A 16,084-nucleotide genomic window follows, 5' to 3' on the forward strand; every position below is an offset into this window, starting at 1 on the left:
ACCTGGAACATGGCAAAGAGTGAACCCTCAGCAAGTTTGCAGATGACACCAAGCTGGGGGGGAGTAGTAGATATACTGGAGGGTAGGGCTAGGATTCAGAGTGACCTAGACAAATTGGATGATTGGGACAAAAGGAATCTCATGAAGTTCAATGAAGACCAGTGCAAAGTCCTGCACTTAGGATGGAACAACCCCATGCACCAGGACAGGTTGGGGCTGACTGGTTGGGCAGCAGCTCTGCAGAAAAGGACCTGGGCATTACAATGGACTATAAGCTGAATATATGAGCCAACAGTGTGCCCTTGTTGCCAAGAAAGCTAATGGCATCCTGGGCTGCACTGGTAGGAGTGTTGCAAGTAGGTCAAGGGAAGTGGTTATTACCCTCTGTTCAGCCCTGGTGAGGCCACATCTGGAGTACTGTGTTCTGTACTACAGAAAGGATGTGGACAAATTGAAGTGAATCTAGCAGAGGTTGGCACAAAAGATGAGAGTGTTGGGGGACATGACTTCTGAGGAAAGACTGAGGGAACTGGGTGTATTTAGTCTAGAGAATAGGAGACTGAGAGAAGACTTAACAACAGCCTTCAACTACTTGAAAGGGGGATTCAAAAGAGAATGGAGCTAGACTGATCTCACTCATGGCAGATGACAGAACAAGGAGCAATGGTCTCAAGTTGCAGCAAGGGAAGTTTAGGTTAGATATTAGGAAGAATTTTCTCACTGGAAGAGTAGTAAAACACTGGAAGAGGTTACCTGGAGAGGTGGTGAAAGCTCCATCCTTGGAGGTTTTCAAGACCCAGGTAGACAAAGCTTTGGCTGGGATGATCTAGTTGGAGATGGTCCTGCTTTGAGCAGGGGGTTGGACTAGATGACCTCCTGAGTTCCCTCCCAACCCTAACTTTCTCTGATTCTCTGATTCAGAGAGGCCTGGGCATTCATAAGCTACAGCTAGCATCTGACAAGGTGAGATGTAACTATGGGTGACTGATGCCACCTTAGTCAGGGGGGCACGTGTCCCACCTGTGACCAGTCCCGATGACCCAGGGGTGGGTCCCCCATGGCTGACCTCACTGCCTGGGGGGGCCCCCGCAGCTGATTCCCATGATGGCCAATTGTCGTGGCCGATCACTGCAACCACCTCTGGGAGTGGCTGCAGCGATCGGCTGGCATTTACAGGGGGGGCCCCCTGCCCATCACCTAAACGTTGAGTGTGGCTGGTCAGGGGGTGCACCGGCACTCACAGGGGGTGCATGTGCACCCCCATGCATCCCTTACACATCTTCACTAGATGTAACCTATGAAAGCTCAGGTCCCTCTGAATGAATTAGCATATAAAGTACCACCCTGTCCTGTCTTCTGTATGAAACACAGTTGATACTTCAGAAATTTAAACATCTGCAGTTCTTAATGTCAAATTGCACTGAATTCTAGTACCATTTTTTTTCTGAATCTGAAGAATGTAGGAAAACCTTTTTTCAAAGGTCATGGTATGATTTCCCTTAGCACATGATCGATTTCTTTGAATAAAATCTAAAGCTTATTTTTAGAACAACTTTTATAATTTATGGTCACAAAATCTAGTAGAAGATATGTTTTAATGCCTAAGAAGAAAGATCGTTATTTTGGCAAGAAATATCTAGAGAACAATACTTTGGGCATTTAAATGTCAACATTTGGCAGTTTGGTTTTAAAGGGCCACTGGGAAAGGGGTTTTTTTGTTTGGTTGTTTTGTGGGTTTTTTTGCAGAGGGGTGGGTTGCAATTGTTACTAAAGTGCCAGAAACATTATATTTGCATTTTAAATGTGAATGCTTAGAAAACCATAATAAAAGTAGAGCTAGAAGTGCTATGGGATTGGAACTGAATAATCTAATAGTGTTTTTATGAATAACATGATTCAACAAATTTTAGGATTAAGACAAATAGTGAATAAGGTTGATGGAGCTGATCAAATTTTTACTGTGAATATATAGACACTAGTAGTAAAGAAAAAGGTTTAGCAACTGTATTTCTCATTCCTTGATTAAAATGTGGATCTTTAATTTTCAGTGGAAACAAGTGATGTATAAAGCAGCAGAGTATAGATAATTACTTTCTGTACTTTCTCATAAGGCTTGACTATCTCTTTGATATCGTTTATGCTACAATTTCAAAATTAAATGGGGAAGGTAATTTTGATTGTGTAAACATAATTTCCTCACCCCAGGGGAAAAAAAAGCTTGGTTTCTCTCTTTTTGGTATTTAAAAGCAATTTGTTCCTAGCTATATTTAATACAATTAAAACTCTGACTGTGATACAAAAAGAAGTAAAATTGCCCAAAGCTTTCAACTCCTGGACGATAGATAAATCTTAAAAAAAACTGGAAAGTGTCATGTGGCATTAATATGGTGTTTACTGCTACATCAAAGGAAGAATTCCTTGAGCTGTGATAGCACTTTGCTGGACAATAGTTTTGATGTAATGGCAGGCTGTGACAGGTGCCATCTGAAGAATGGTGTCTTGATTAGGATGGGTTTAAAAGTGGGAGCAGAAGGATTAATCATGGGGAATTAAGTATACACCATGATCTACTTGGGAAAGGCTTGCCACTCCAGATATGGTCCTGGCTATTAGGGACAGAAAGTCGTCCCCATATTGCAGCTATTCAGACAGCGTTAAGTGAAATACTCCGGTGATTTCATTCCAGGTTTTAGCAGATGTTCACATCCAACCTTTGTTCCTTGTCTCTGCAGAAAGGCCAATGGATGAAAGAGAAAATAAATTAAGCCACTGTTCTACCACCAATTTTGTTCACCCTAGGTACCCTCACTGTATGTAAGGTTTGCTCTTCTGTAATACTAGGGCTCCCTATTAGGCTCAGCGTTGAGCTAGCATCGCTGCCTGCTGTCAACGATAACAGGCATTTTTTGGCAGAATTCCTTTTCTGCTCTCCCACAAGGGTCCCCTTCCATGGTCTATAGCATTTTTCCACACCAATCCCAAGGCCCTGTAGGGTCAGTCTGTGGCAGGGAATGGCAGATCATTTCAGGTTGAATGCAACATAGGAGGGCAGGGTTATCCAGCTGGTGGCCGGCAGGCTTCCTGCAGGCCTCAAGATGTTAATATGCAGCCCCTGGGCTCCCACTCAGCCTCTGCTGCTCCCTCGCTTTGGTTGCAGCAGCAGGTGGTATCTAAAGAGTCTCTCTCCCTCCTCCAGCTTCACTTCCTGCCCTCACTCTAGAGGGTAGGGCAGCATGGAAGAGCACAGCCCGCAGTGCTAGAGGAGCATGTGGTCTAGGCCATAGCTTCTCAACCTGTGGTACAGAGGTACCCTAACTCTCTCTCTCTCTCTCTCTCTCTCACCCTTTTTTCCTCTCAAAACTTTGGCAAAAAATTGGTGCGCTGCGCATTGTGTGGCGCCTTACATTCCCCAGTGATAATTTGGTGTGTCATGCTTTGTGTGGCACTGGGTTCAGCCCTCCTACCTTTGGCCAACATCACCTCTAGCCCACGTACATACTTGAGTTGTGCACCCCTGGTGTAAAAGGTGGCAACTCTACCCACAGCAGATCAGACATCTGTCATATCACGGCCTTATATACAAGCCCTTCTTCTGACATATGGCACACATTAGTTGGTAAGTATACAATCCCCTGGAAAATTGAGTGTTGGGGTACTTATTAAAATTTTCAGAAGTTAGGGGGTACTTGCTCCTTAAAAGGTTGAGAAACACTGGCCTAGGGCACCTGTATGGTATGGTCCAATGGGCGAGTCTGCAGCCAGGGAACTGAGGGTGGGGGCCAGGACAGTGCAGGGCAGCAGGGGGGCTATGTATTATGCTAATGCAGCCTGCACCACATTCAGCTCTCCTGATGTGGCCCACACAGTATGCGGTCCCCAGCTCCTGAGAAGTTGGACAGCCCTGTAGTAAGGAACAGAGAAGAGAACATTCACCAGTAGGCAGAGTTATTAGCTCTCAAAGTGTTGACTGCACAAATTGCGTGTCTCTGGATGCCATCAAGTGAGCCTGGACAAACTCAAGCTACTCTAATTCTTCCCTCTGTGATAATAAATTAGTAAATGGAGTAAATTACACCCATGGCTGTGTCCCCAACAGTCAACTGAAACACATTTGTGTGTGGATGGTCATGTTGGTGTGATGGAGTAGCTATGGTGGTTCAGGAAATATGCTAGAGGCAAGGATTTTATGGGTGATACCTTTGTTTGGACTGACTGCATGGTTGGAATAGACTTAGATAGGCTTTTTTGAATGCAGTGCATTCTTCTTCAGGTCATGTGTAGAAATAAGGTGTTCTGGAATTAATTATGGGGGGGTAACTATTGATAGTGTAGAAAGTGATAGTTAGCTGTGTTAGTCTGAAAGCAATCTGACAAACAAGTTGTTGCTTAAGAAAGCATAACCTCTCTGAATTAATTTATAATGTGCCACTCTGATCTGCCTTTTGCATGCTATTAGTAAAGGCAAGGTCAAAATCCCTATACAACCTGTTAGGTCCTTCCAAAGCAAAACTGAAAGGAATAGGCTGCGGAGAAGCTGGCATTGCCATTGCCTATTACAGCTATGGTGTGGGGATAAGCAGAAAGATTTTTGTCTTAACAGCTGGCACCATTCATAAAATGTTGCTGGAAATGTTCTAAATAGTATTTAGCTGAGATTATATCTGTTTAATTCCCCAGACCTAAGGAAGGGCATTTTGTGGAGTATGCTATTTAACATCTCTCTCAACTTATAAAAGGTATTAATGCACTTTATAAATCCAGCTTTTTGCATATTCCTTGGACTGCTGTGGCTACAACAACTTCCCTACTACTGTGAATGTTCAGTATTTATACTGTAAAATAATATTAGGGAGGGTCCATTTTCTTTCCACAGAGATGTCAAGGACACTTGAGGGAAAGGAAAACAGTAAGCAAGTCTGAAATATGGCATGCTCAAAATACCTTTATGCCATGCATAGGGTATGAATCTATATTTAACAAGATATTACGGAATATCTAGCATTTCTAGGACCATTTTGGGTCGGTGCCATCTTCCTTATCTTAGGATACAAGCAGCATATGGGAGCCCAGGATAAGAGAAAGGAAATTTATTTTAATTTTGGTTTAACCTGACAACAGCAGCAACCCCCCCCCCCCAAAAAAACCCCAACAAACAAATAAAAAACACGGTTTACTCTTTATCCAGGGAGATACTAGGATACAGTAAACAATAGGCCCTGAATCTACAAATGTCTTAGACAAGGCAGAGACCAGTGTCTGTGCAGTACTTCAGCCTTAGCCTAGATAAGCTTAGATATTATAACTAGTGCAGAATACATATTAGTTTATTCTTGCAAAGTATTCAGCAAATCCATTGAAAATAATTACTATAAAAAGAGTCAAAAGCACTGTGACTAACGGATCCATTATTGTGCCAATAACTAATTTATTGTGATAATTATCTACTGTTTTGGTTAATATCGGAAGATATTTAAAGTTCTTATTCCACAAACTCATATGTATGGGTGGATTCTGGACCCAAATACACCAGCCTGAAGAAATGAGGCTTTTAGAGGTCTTTTTCCTTAAGCAGATACAGTAATAACAAGTTTGTAGCTCATAGTGTATCTCTTCTGGTTTCAGCCATGCTATGTGAAATGTTACTGTAGCATTCATTATTTTAAACAGTCTGCATGACTGCTCTATATATTCTAAGGGGGAGTGGAGGGGAAGTAAAAGCCACAATTTCATGCCAAAATATAGAAAGTGAAAAACAGTAACATCTCAAACTTAGCTATTTCAATGCCATTATTGTAGTGCTATAATTAGTCATTCATATGTAAAGTTTCAAACAGCAGAAGTGATACAGCACACTTGTACAATATGCTGTCCCATGATAGGAGGAAAAAAGGGTCAAGCCATGAAATTAATGGCAGGTTGCTTTACAATGAACAAAAGGCTATTCCTACACAGAGCCTGTAGTATTCATGCTTCAAGATATCACAGTCAAATGATACAGGTGAATTTTTAAGAGTGCAGATCATTTTTGATGAATAATCTCTTTAGATAACAGACAGTATGAGGCCAGAAAACACCCCTCTCCCCCAAGGTTTTCAAGAGCTAAGATTAATGTTAAAAACTTCTGCAAGCCTTTAAAAATATATATAATGCAAAGAGTTTGGGTATTAGAAGCTAGAAACCACCCCTGACCACTAAAGGCAGTGGTATTGTTTGCACATGAGCCAGAAACTGAAACTGCCAAGAAACAAAAGTGAAACTGATTATTCCTTGTCTACGCCTAGTGAAATGCAGATAATCAGCACTGGGAATAAACGGTGTTTCTGATATTTTAAATTCCTGCTGATGTTAAAATCTACAATGAAGAAATAATAATAATAAAAGCCCCAGATGTGCCATTTTAGTTTAAAAAAATCTGATTCCCAACTGCATTTGCCCTTATTGGAAGCCAAGTAAAGCTAAAGAAAGCCAGTGCATTAGGATGTAAATGATCTAGTACAGGAGTCTGAAAAAAAAATAACACCTTACGGCAAAGCATGCTGCTTCCTTATTATTCTGTAGCACCCTGCACCCTTGAGTGTCTTGGCGCATCGTAAGACTGAATGATTCAAGCTTGTACAACATCCCCAGGAGGTTAGGGAATATTGTTCCCATTTTACAGGTGGTGAAACTGTGGCATGAAGACCGATATTTGCGCTCCCAGCAGAGGAGTATGAAAGCGCTATGGCCAAAACCCAGATGTGTGGCTGTCTGCTGTCACAGCTGCCTGCCCCTTCCCGACCCTGACAGAAAACAGGCAGAGCTGGTACTGAGGGGGTCTCAGGCTTGCTTGGTGGGGGAAGGGGGTGGGTTTGCCCCTGCTTCTGAACATGACAGCTGCCCTGCTGCAGGTCCCCTGTGTTAAAAAGGGACAACAAAAAGCAAACCAAACCAGTGGCTCAAGGTTAAAAAAAGAAGAGGGGAGGCTGCTGCTGCTTTGCTGGTTCTAAAATGCCTGGCCTGAGCCCTGCTCTTGCAGCTAGCACCGTTTTCATCCTCCACTTATAAAATGCCCGGCTCGCAGCCGCTGGTGCAGAGCCGCAAGCCCCGGCGCCGGGGCCTGCTACAGCACAAAATGAAGGGGAAGGGAAGGGAAAGGAAAAAAAAAAAAAAAGCCCTGCAGGAATTGCAGCTCTCCTGATCCGCGATTCCAACATGTAGGGCTGGCTTTTAACTCCTTCGCCCTCTCGCCGGCTGCCTCCTTCCCCCACCCCTCGCCGGGCTCCCGGGTGTCTCGGGGAAAACGCTGCGCTCGCCCCTGGAAACGCGCCCCCCGCCTTCCCCGCACTCGAGGGAGAAGTTTGCGGCGGGCTCGCCCGGGAGAGCTCTCCCCCCTCTTTACCAGCCCGAGAAGCACCCCCCCACCCCCACCTTTTCCTCCAGTCCCAGCAAGAGCCTCTCTCTCTCTCTGCCATTATGTTCAACCATCTTTTAAACCAGGCCTCTCTGCAGGCTGCTGTGGCAGCGCCAGAGACCTTGGCCATGCCTGCCTGAAGCCCCCCCCGGCCGGAGCAGCCCCCGGCTGCGGGTCCGCAGCAGGTCTGTTTGCATGGGGGTGCGGGCGTGTGCATGCCGGGGGGCGCTGGCTCCCCCGCCGGCCTGGCTCACAGCTAGGCCCTCGCGTGCGCCCGGCCTGGCTGGCTGCAGCAGCCGCTGCCGCTCCCCGGGCCGGGCCTGGCGCCGCGCCGCGCCGCGCTGCCGGCCGCGGGAAGGGGGTGCCGGGTGCCCGGCGCCGGGCGGGGGCCGCCGCGGGCAGCGAGCGGGGCCAGCGGGCGCCGCGGCGGTTGCATCGCCCCCGGGGCCCCGGCCCCAGCCCCGCCGGGGGCCAGCAGCCACCCCCGGCCCTGCTCCTGCGGGGGTCGGGAGCAGAGGAGGGCTGGGAGCTGCCCCAGGTGCGGGTCAAGGGCACAGAGGAGGTGCGGAGATGCCCCCGGGTGGGGGGTGGCTCAGGGCAGGCCAGGGAGGGCTCCTGGACAGCACCCAGAGGGCGAGGGCGAGAGGGGCCACATGGATGAAGAGCGGGCGCTGAGGGGAGCTCGGCGAGGCGCTCCCCCAGGCCCGAGAGGGGTGGGTGCCCGGAAGGCCTCGGCAGGAGCCACGCCAGCCCTCGCCTGCCAGGCCCCTCGGAGACGTGGGCACCGTGAAGCAGGAGAACCTGGATGGGGGTCAAGAGGCGCAGCCAAGAGAAGAGCAGCCCGGCCTCCCGGCCCCCCACCCGTGTCCCCCGCAGGGCCGGGGGCAGAGCAGGCGGGGGCTGCCCAACAGCGCCCAGCCCTGGCGCCACGAGGCGGGTCGAGAGGCGAAGAATTGCTCCTGGCGCTGGGACGCGCGAGGGGGCCAAGGGCTGCCGTCGAGGTGGGTCTGCTTTCAGGGGGAGGCGAGAAGCTCCCAGTAGCTGCGTGGGAGGGAGGGAGCCGTGTTGTCAGAGCCACCCCAAGTCCGGCGAGGAGCTGGGCGGGCAGGAGACGCCTGTTAGCAGCCGCCTGGCTGCTGCGGGCACGAGGGGGCAGATCTGACGTGGCTCCGCAGCCACCCTTGCGCTATGGGGAGCAGAGGCAGAGGAGCCCATGGGTAGCAGTCTCCTCAGCGCTGCGGCCAAGTCTGCCTCGTGCAGCAAGCGAGATCCTATGAGGATTTTTATTGCGGTCTCTTTGTTAGCTACAGACACACACACACACACACACACTCTCAGCTTTCAGCCAGGTTGTGGGAGGTAAGTGGGGGAGGAGAGGAAGGGGACGTGCGTGGGGTGGAATTGGGGTGTCAGAGGGCGTTGGGGTGTGGTTGGGGTCGACTGAGATCGGGGGACACGGTTGAAATCGCCCCTACACCCAGAGAAGAAAGAACCCCCTGCGATTTTCAGGGACTTGTTGGCAACTCAGCGAGGGTTGCCATAGCTTTTTATGTAGGGTGACCAGAACCGGCTGAAACTGGTTTGAGGCAGATCAGCTCCTGAACACAATGCAGTCACTGAGCTACTACAGTGGGATAGCTTCCTCCCTTCATGGCAGCCAAAAGCAGAGGAGCTTGCAGAAAGATACCATCCCAAAACAGTATGTGAATGCACACTTTAGACACACTGCACTGGTATGTGGCTAATGTAGTCATAAAGGATTCTGTATATAAATGTACATATTTGCAGTAACTGAGATTACTTTGGCTTTTCATGCCTTTTTATGCTTAAGGAATGGGCAAGAGCTGAGATTTATGACCCTTATTAAATATTTTTGTTTTGCAATGGAGGGACACTGGTTATGCAGTCTATTTTAAACTAAACTACATAAAATTGATTGAATGATTTGTAATTGTAGCTATGCTTGTGACTGAAGAATGCTGCTTTGCATGCTGTTTTATTTACAGGGTGCTGTCTTGTGGTTTTCTTCTTTAGAAGACGTTAAGGGGGGGGTGCTGTCTCTGAAAGGCCAAAAGGAAACAATATTGTTGTAGAATTGCGCATAAAAGCATTGCAAAGATGCTGTAAGGCATACTCTTTTTTTTTTTCTTGTAGGCCTATTGATTGGGGCTGCCTTTAACCCTTTCATATTTGCAGAGGTAATGCATCTGTGACAGTAACTGAGCATTGGCTAAAAAATCTTTCAAAGGTCAAGGTTCACAAGGTGAGATATGGTATTTTGAATATGAATATAACAATAGCATGAAGGTCCGTGTATGCGAAAACTAAATCTGATTCCTGATTGTACACTTGGCACACTGGTGAAGGAACAATGGTTTAAGTGTAGGTGAAGAAATGCAGTTAACCTCATCCAGGCTTAATGGTATTACAGCTATTGTTTGTGAAGACTTGGATATCTAAGCTAAATGCAGTATCTTCCTTTTTATATTTAATAGATGGACATTTTCACTATTCAGTCATGAAGAATAGGCCTCTGAGTGACAATCATAAATTGTGGACCACATGGCTGTGAAGTGTTCTGCATTGCACTACTGTATTACACATTGAGAATTTTCCATCTAATTACTTTAAAGGTTTGATTGCCTGGCCAGATCCAGGTAGCCTTGTGCTTATTTCCCACATTGAGACTTTACTGTTTAAAGAGGCATTTAATGTATTTTGTGAATAAAAATATATACAATATATTGAGTTGATGGTGTTTCTTAAACTGTATTACCCTGAGAGAATTTTGCAGTCAAGTGGAAGGATATATCTTAGAGGTTTGATGGAGCTCCAGTGGATTATTAGTGGCATAAATTACAATATTGTGCAGTAATGAAATAAGAATAGGAAACCGGATGGGCAGTGCATCAGCTGCTAAGGGGTGACTACTTTTAACTCAGCGCTTCACAGCAATGGATAATGGATAGGATTTTTTTTGCCTCATACAAAAAATAAATGTGTACTTAGATTTGAGCTGGCATTTGCATCTTATACTGAAAGCTGGAGGCTTCAGGGAGAGGGGGAGAGAGAAGAAAGCAGTAATGAATATAGCAAAGGGAAGAACAAAGGCTGTTAGAGCTTACACATTGGAACACTAAACATTTTGCCTTGGGGATTCTTTTGCTAGAACTGTTACTTCCTAAAACAGGAAATCAGCAACTCTAGAGTCTTATCCACTATGATTTTAACAATTCTAACCAGCCCTGGCTCATAGTTGGTCTTGTAAGTCTCCAATCAAGAAAAATATGGAGGAAATCATTGAAAATGTGTTTGATTCTAGTGTGATATTGAGGGTTTTTTTCCTCTTGCCTTCAGCAGATTAAGTAGACAGTCTTAAATGCCTTGAGAATTTTTGGATTGGGTAAGTTTTATGGTGGCTGATGATAGGCAGGGTATCTGCATCAAAGAGTGACAAATATAAAGGAACCTTGCTCTTTCTGACTGCAGTAGATTACATAAGGTATTTAGAAGTGCATTGTAGTACAGTGGAAGTAGCATGCTAATGTTTAGCCTGAAAATACTTTGTATACTTTTTAATGTATTGTTTCTCAGATTAGGGTAGAAAATAGCTTGCATGGTAGAGCAAAATGCCTAACAAATCACTATGCTATAATTTCTTCTCATGTTTTACATAATTTGAGTGCAGAGGTTCTATATTTGACTATAGACATCTGTAGCAGAATTATGGTTGCAAACATGAATTCATGTTGCATGCTAGGAATAGTATTTATTGCTGCTGCTGATGCATGCTCTTTTCCAAGTGTCAGCTAAAATTCATATGGTTACATGAGAGCACCTTTAGTTTCCCTTTTTTACTACCAGAACAATAAGCTGTTTTAAAGTTGTAAGTACTTGAATTGTCACAAAACTCAGTGTATTTGTTGTACCTGGATTTTGAAACTAGATCTGCATTATGCATTTTTTTTTTTTTTAGCAAAGGATGTTTTACATTTGTGAGGAATTGTATACGGTAGCCTGAGAAACCTGAATAGATGATGGTTTATACAGTACTCATGCTGTGGGATTTTATTTTTCTTATAGTTTAATATATTCATAAATGCTGTTCACCCAGAAATTTTGATTTTGCATGTAGGCCAGCCTTTTCAGTGGAAAATGCTACTTCATGTTGGAGGGTTGGTCCTCTGTCTGTAATCATGAGCTCATCTTGCATTGAAGCTTGTCTCTGGTATTTGATCTTGAGCAGAGGAAAAATGCTTTAGCGGGTTTCAAGTCTCCTTTGAATGAAACAATTGGGTTTGTTTTTCTTGGAAGTATGACTGTATGGTAGAGCATGAATATGTATACCATATTCTGATTCCTGGGAATAGAAAATATTGACCGTAATATTTTCAAGGCCTGTTCTGTGCTGGTATTAGAGGCAGGCCCCGCCTGACTTGGAGCGCTCTCTCTGAGATTGCCTATAGCTGCTTCATGCTGCTTTGGAGCAAGAATTGCCATTCCCTATGCAGAAGGTTGTGCTAGCCTGAGTGGAGGAAATAAACTGGAAAAAAAGGGTCTTGTCAGAACATTAGCCTTGTTTCCATTACATTTGTGATCTCAAGAGCCTGTTGGTTACCATTAGAAATCCTTCTGTTGATATGTTCTAGCTAATTTTATGTACAAAAAATACTGGGTTTGAGGAGTAATGCATAGAAAAAGAGAAGTTTGGGGATTATAGGTGTGTGCACGTGCAGGGGGGTGTTGCTTGTTTTGTTTTTTGAGATTGGCTTCAATTTAAAGAGAAGCAAGGGAGGCTGATAGACCTTAAACATGGCATACATTATTTAAACAAATTTATTGGCAAAATATGGGGAATTTTGTATCAGCCAGCTGTAAAGGTGATTTCAGCATCAGAAGTTGTAGGAAAGGAAGCTTAGTTAGTCCACTTTGGAAAATACTCCGTCTGGATGCAAAGCCAGAACTAGTAATAATACACTTTGAAAAGCCCTGCTTGGTTCTCTCTGACCTAAAAGAATGAGACAAGAAGGTCTTTGGGTGGGAGGGACAACCTGATAAAAGGAAAATGGGTGGATTTCAGAGTACTACCCTCTCTCTATCTTTCTCCTTCCTATTTCTTCTTCCCAATGAAATTATCTCTAAATTAGCCACACACTTTGCTGTCAGTAGTTAAAAATGCAAAAAGGAAACAGATTTCTGATTCAAGTGTCAAAAGAGTCGTCATAAACTGGGTATGATTTTATTTAAATTGTGGAAAATCTCAACGCGACTTGGTGCTTTTTTGTTTTTTAAATGGGAGGGCTTTCTTATCTTAACAGTAATGACTGTGAAAACAAAGACTAACTTCTCAACAAATCAAACATTAAAATGATCCAAGATAATAGCGGCCATCAACTGAAATCAAAACAAAACAAAATGGCAAATTACCAGCTGTTATTTCCAATTGTAAGTATAGGTAAGCCTGTGGTAACCTGTTGGCAACCAGCAAACTACTGAAGTTTCTTTTATAGATAAAAATCTATTACAAGAAAAGACTGTGGCTGATATGACTGCCCCATAATCCATAATTTGTAAAAGCTGAACTATAAATACAACGTGGGTGCCTTTGCCATACTTTACAGTAAAGATATTCAAGCAGCGCTCTGTACCCAGGTCCTGTATTCCCGAGACTCAAAACATGATCCCAGAAGCAAGCTTTGGTTATAGCAGTTTGGCTGTAGGGTTTATAGGAAGGTGGGGAAATAAGATGGTGGTTTCCAGTTTGCTCAGCCTGGCTGCAGCTGCTGTTGATCTGTGTGGAGGAATGAACATGTTTCTCAATGTTTCCTGAGGACCCCAAATTCTCTTGTTTACCAGGGAAAAGGGCATTGCTCATAGACTTACATCCTCAGCCAACCTCTATGCCAAATTACAGAACTATACTATGAATCCCTTCTCTTAGGCATGCAGATCTTTATCCCTGTGGGGTTTCCCTGGCTTCATCCTGCACAATCCCAAACAGAGCACTTTCCTTAAGTAATTTCTTAAAATAGCACATTACTTGAGCTCAGAAACTCATTATTTTTGCAAAACAAACAATATGAAGTATTGAAAGTCATAAAAACTGGACTACAGCCATCAAAATCACTTGCACGTGTAGTCATGTGTTGTCTTTGTTTATTACTTGTTTGCTTTGAAGCATTTGCTAATTCACAAACCTTCAGTAATTAATATTCAATCTCTCAGTCACTGATATGGATTAGCAAGGTCCTGTTCTGTTCTAAAAATGGGCAAGTACAGGAGCAATCAGTTGGACTATTATTTTATTAAAGGAATTGTTATCCCTTCAGAAATATTTGTTTTTGGCATTGGCTTCATTGCAATGCCAAACAATAATACACTGTATTAATAGGTGATAATGTTAGAAAGTGTATTTTTCCTTCCATAGTCATTCTGATTTTCTTCCAGCATCTAACATAAAAAACAGTTTTATAAACAAAAATGAACCACTGCTGTCATGGAAATGTGCTATTCAAAGAAGCCGGATCATTCATTTCTCTTCCCTTTCATTCCAGAATCTTCTTTTAATGAAATGACTAAATATAAACCTGAGAAGTGGTCTGTATGTAGATCTTCTATTTTTAAGAAGTCTGGAATGTAGTCCTTCTTTTAAGAAACAAAATGAGGCTGACTCGGGTTGGTTTGGATGAGCCTCCTTGGGTCCTTCAGACATGACTCTCCTAACTACTCCTGGACCTTGCTTGAGCATAGACCTCCAACTGCGCTCTGCTTTTGTGGATAGGAACAAACAAGCTATGGAAGATCTCCAACGTAGTTTTCATCTGAGACCTAACTCGGTTTTAAACTCTTATCTCGCCAGGTGAAAAACTACCCCGATTCATTCACACTGACCTTGTGCACAAAAATATACCTGGGTTTTTATAACTCTTACATCATCACTTTTTAAAGGTGGAAATAACGTTTACTGTAAATTTATATTGTGTCTTATGCCATACAGCTTAGTTCTGTTGTGGACAAAGTTAATGTACATTTGAAAATACCAAGAAAGCAGATTTATAGTCAGGGTTGCTGCATTTTAAAAGCACTAGGAAGTTTATTTTGAATGTATTTGGGTGTCTTGGTGCTTGGGTGGTAGAGCATATGACCCGAGATAAGGAAAATTAACATTCAAGCTCTAATGATTTCCTTAGTCTTTAGTGGTTGTGTTACAGGAAATAAAGCTGAAATCCTTTGAAGTTCTTAGTAGACTGTGGAGTAGAGCTTTAAACTGTTTCTTAGCCAGTGGTCACAGGTAGGATCGTTACAGTTCATAAACATAATTCATGATTTTTTTGCCACGAGTGTTCATTTGAAAGTTTTACTATTGAAAAATAATTGCTAGTAGTCTTCTTATGGAGATGTTTGCCTTCCTGAGAAAAATCAGTAGAACATTCTTTGCGAATATCTGAATTAAGCTGAAAGTACTAGGGTCTGTTTTGGTGCAAATTTGTCAGAAGCTCTGAGACACACCAGCACTTCAGCAAAAAATGATAGGGGAAACTAAAGGCATCTGTTTAATTTGGTGGCAGAATACTCTGGTGGGGTTTGATCTGAGCTTTGCCTGTGGGAATAGATAGACAGGCTTCTCTTCATTCAAAAATACATCCGTGAAGATGCTCTGAAGTTGTTCTCAAACAACTTGGCTGCTCTCAAACGCATTGGAGACCATTATCTAAGCTGCCTCCTGGAATGACTCTGGAGCCACTTTACAACTGTACTGCCAAGTTTGAGGTGTGCATGTGGGAGTGAATGGCCAGTTGGTGTTTGTGGTCATCCTGGCTGGGACATGCTGTGCTTCGACTTTGTAATGCCATGGGTAAAAAAGAGTTTTGGTCTTAAAGAGCAAAGAGTCTGTTACATTTCTGAAGTGGAGATCTTTTGGACTCTCCGACGGTAACAAATTGTGGAATCTTTGATAAGCCAGGAGGGGTGTGTATGTCGCACAAGGATGACAGGTACTACAAATTGTGGTTAAAGGGGCCTCATATATAACCTACTGGGTGTTTCAAACTCTGCGGAGTCATCATTTGAATTGTGTTTCTTATTTCTTGAATCTTGAAGGTATTAGATATCTTATGCAACTAAGACACTGTTTCTGTTGCCTTGTAGTAGTCAGCTTTATACAACAAATAATCACATACTGTTAAGGATCATTACAAGTGTTCATTATTATGGTATGCAACTTTTGGGGTTTGTCTGTAAGGGAAAATTCCCTGGCATAGCTGTACTGGGATGTTGGTGTTGTGAGGTTGGCATAACTTACTGTATGAATGTTCTATTCCAAAATTAAAAAGTGACTTGTTCGGGAGCAGACTGATTATCCCACATTAGAGGATTTTTTGTTCTAGAATAGCGTGTCCAAGTAGGGACTGATATTGGTATAGCTATAAATAGGTCATTTCTTTGTACAGATGAAAGAGACTTCACATGAGACATAAAAAAGTCCAGTCTTGGCACTTACTAATTTTACGTGCTCTAATGTGTGCTTAGTTTCTCAGATGAAAGATGTATGCTAAAGAATAAACAATTTATTTCTCTCTGTAACATGAATTGGGGTAGCAAAGGGTGTAGGGGTGAGAGGATGGAGGAGCTGGTTACAAAACTTGTTTTTGTTTGTTTGTTTTGGTTTGAAGGGGTTGAGTTTGGTATATTCAT

The 16,084-nt window shown here is 43.6% G+C and overlaps 1 protein-coding gene across 15 annotated transcripts in view; it reads left to right on the top strand.

The window, feature by feature from the left end:
• Positions 1–7,437: 7,437 nt before the first annotated feature.
• ZNF532 (zinc finger protein 532) overlaps positions 7,438–16,084 on the top strand; it is an 88,482-nt gene continuing 79,835 nt past the window's right edge. Inside the window, exons 1-2 of one of the 15 annotated variants that reach the window (XM_090037878.1) lie at positions 7,438–7,575; positions 9,545–9,653. Coding sequence is in view for 4 of the 15 variants with exons in the window: in XM_090037870.1 (XP_089893996.1) it covers positions 8,196–8,391 (196 nt within the window). In the remaining 11 variants the exon portion in view is untranslated. The other 14 variants (XM_090037881.1, XM_090037873.1, XM_090037880.1 and 11 more) reach the window with 14 other exon arrangements.

This window comes from Crocodylus siamensis, chromosome 3, assembly GCF_052110815.1.
Source record: "Crocodylus siamensis isolate JL-2025a chromosome 3, ASM5211081v1, whole genome shotgun sequence".
Taxonomy (NCBI): Eukaryota; Metazoa; Chordata; order Crocodylia; family Crocodylidae; genus Crocodylus; species Crocodylus siamensis.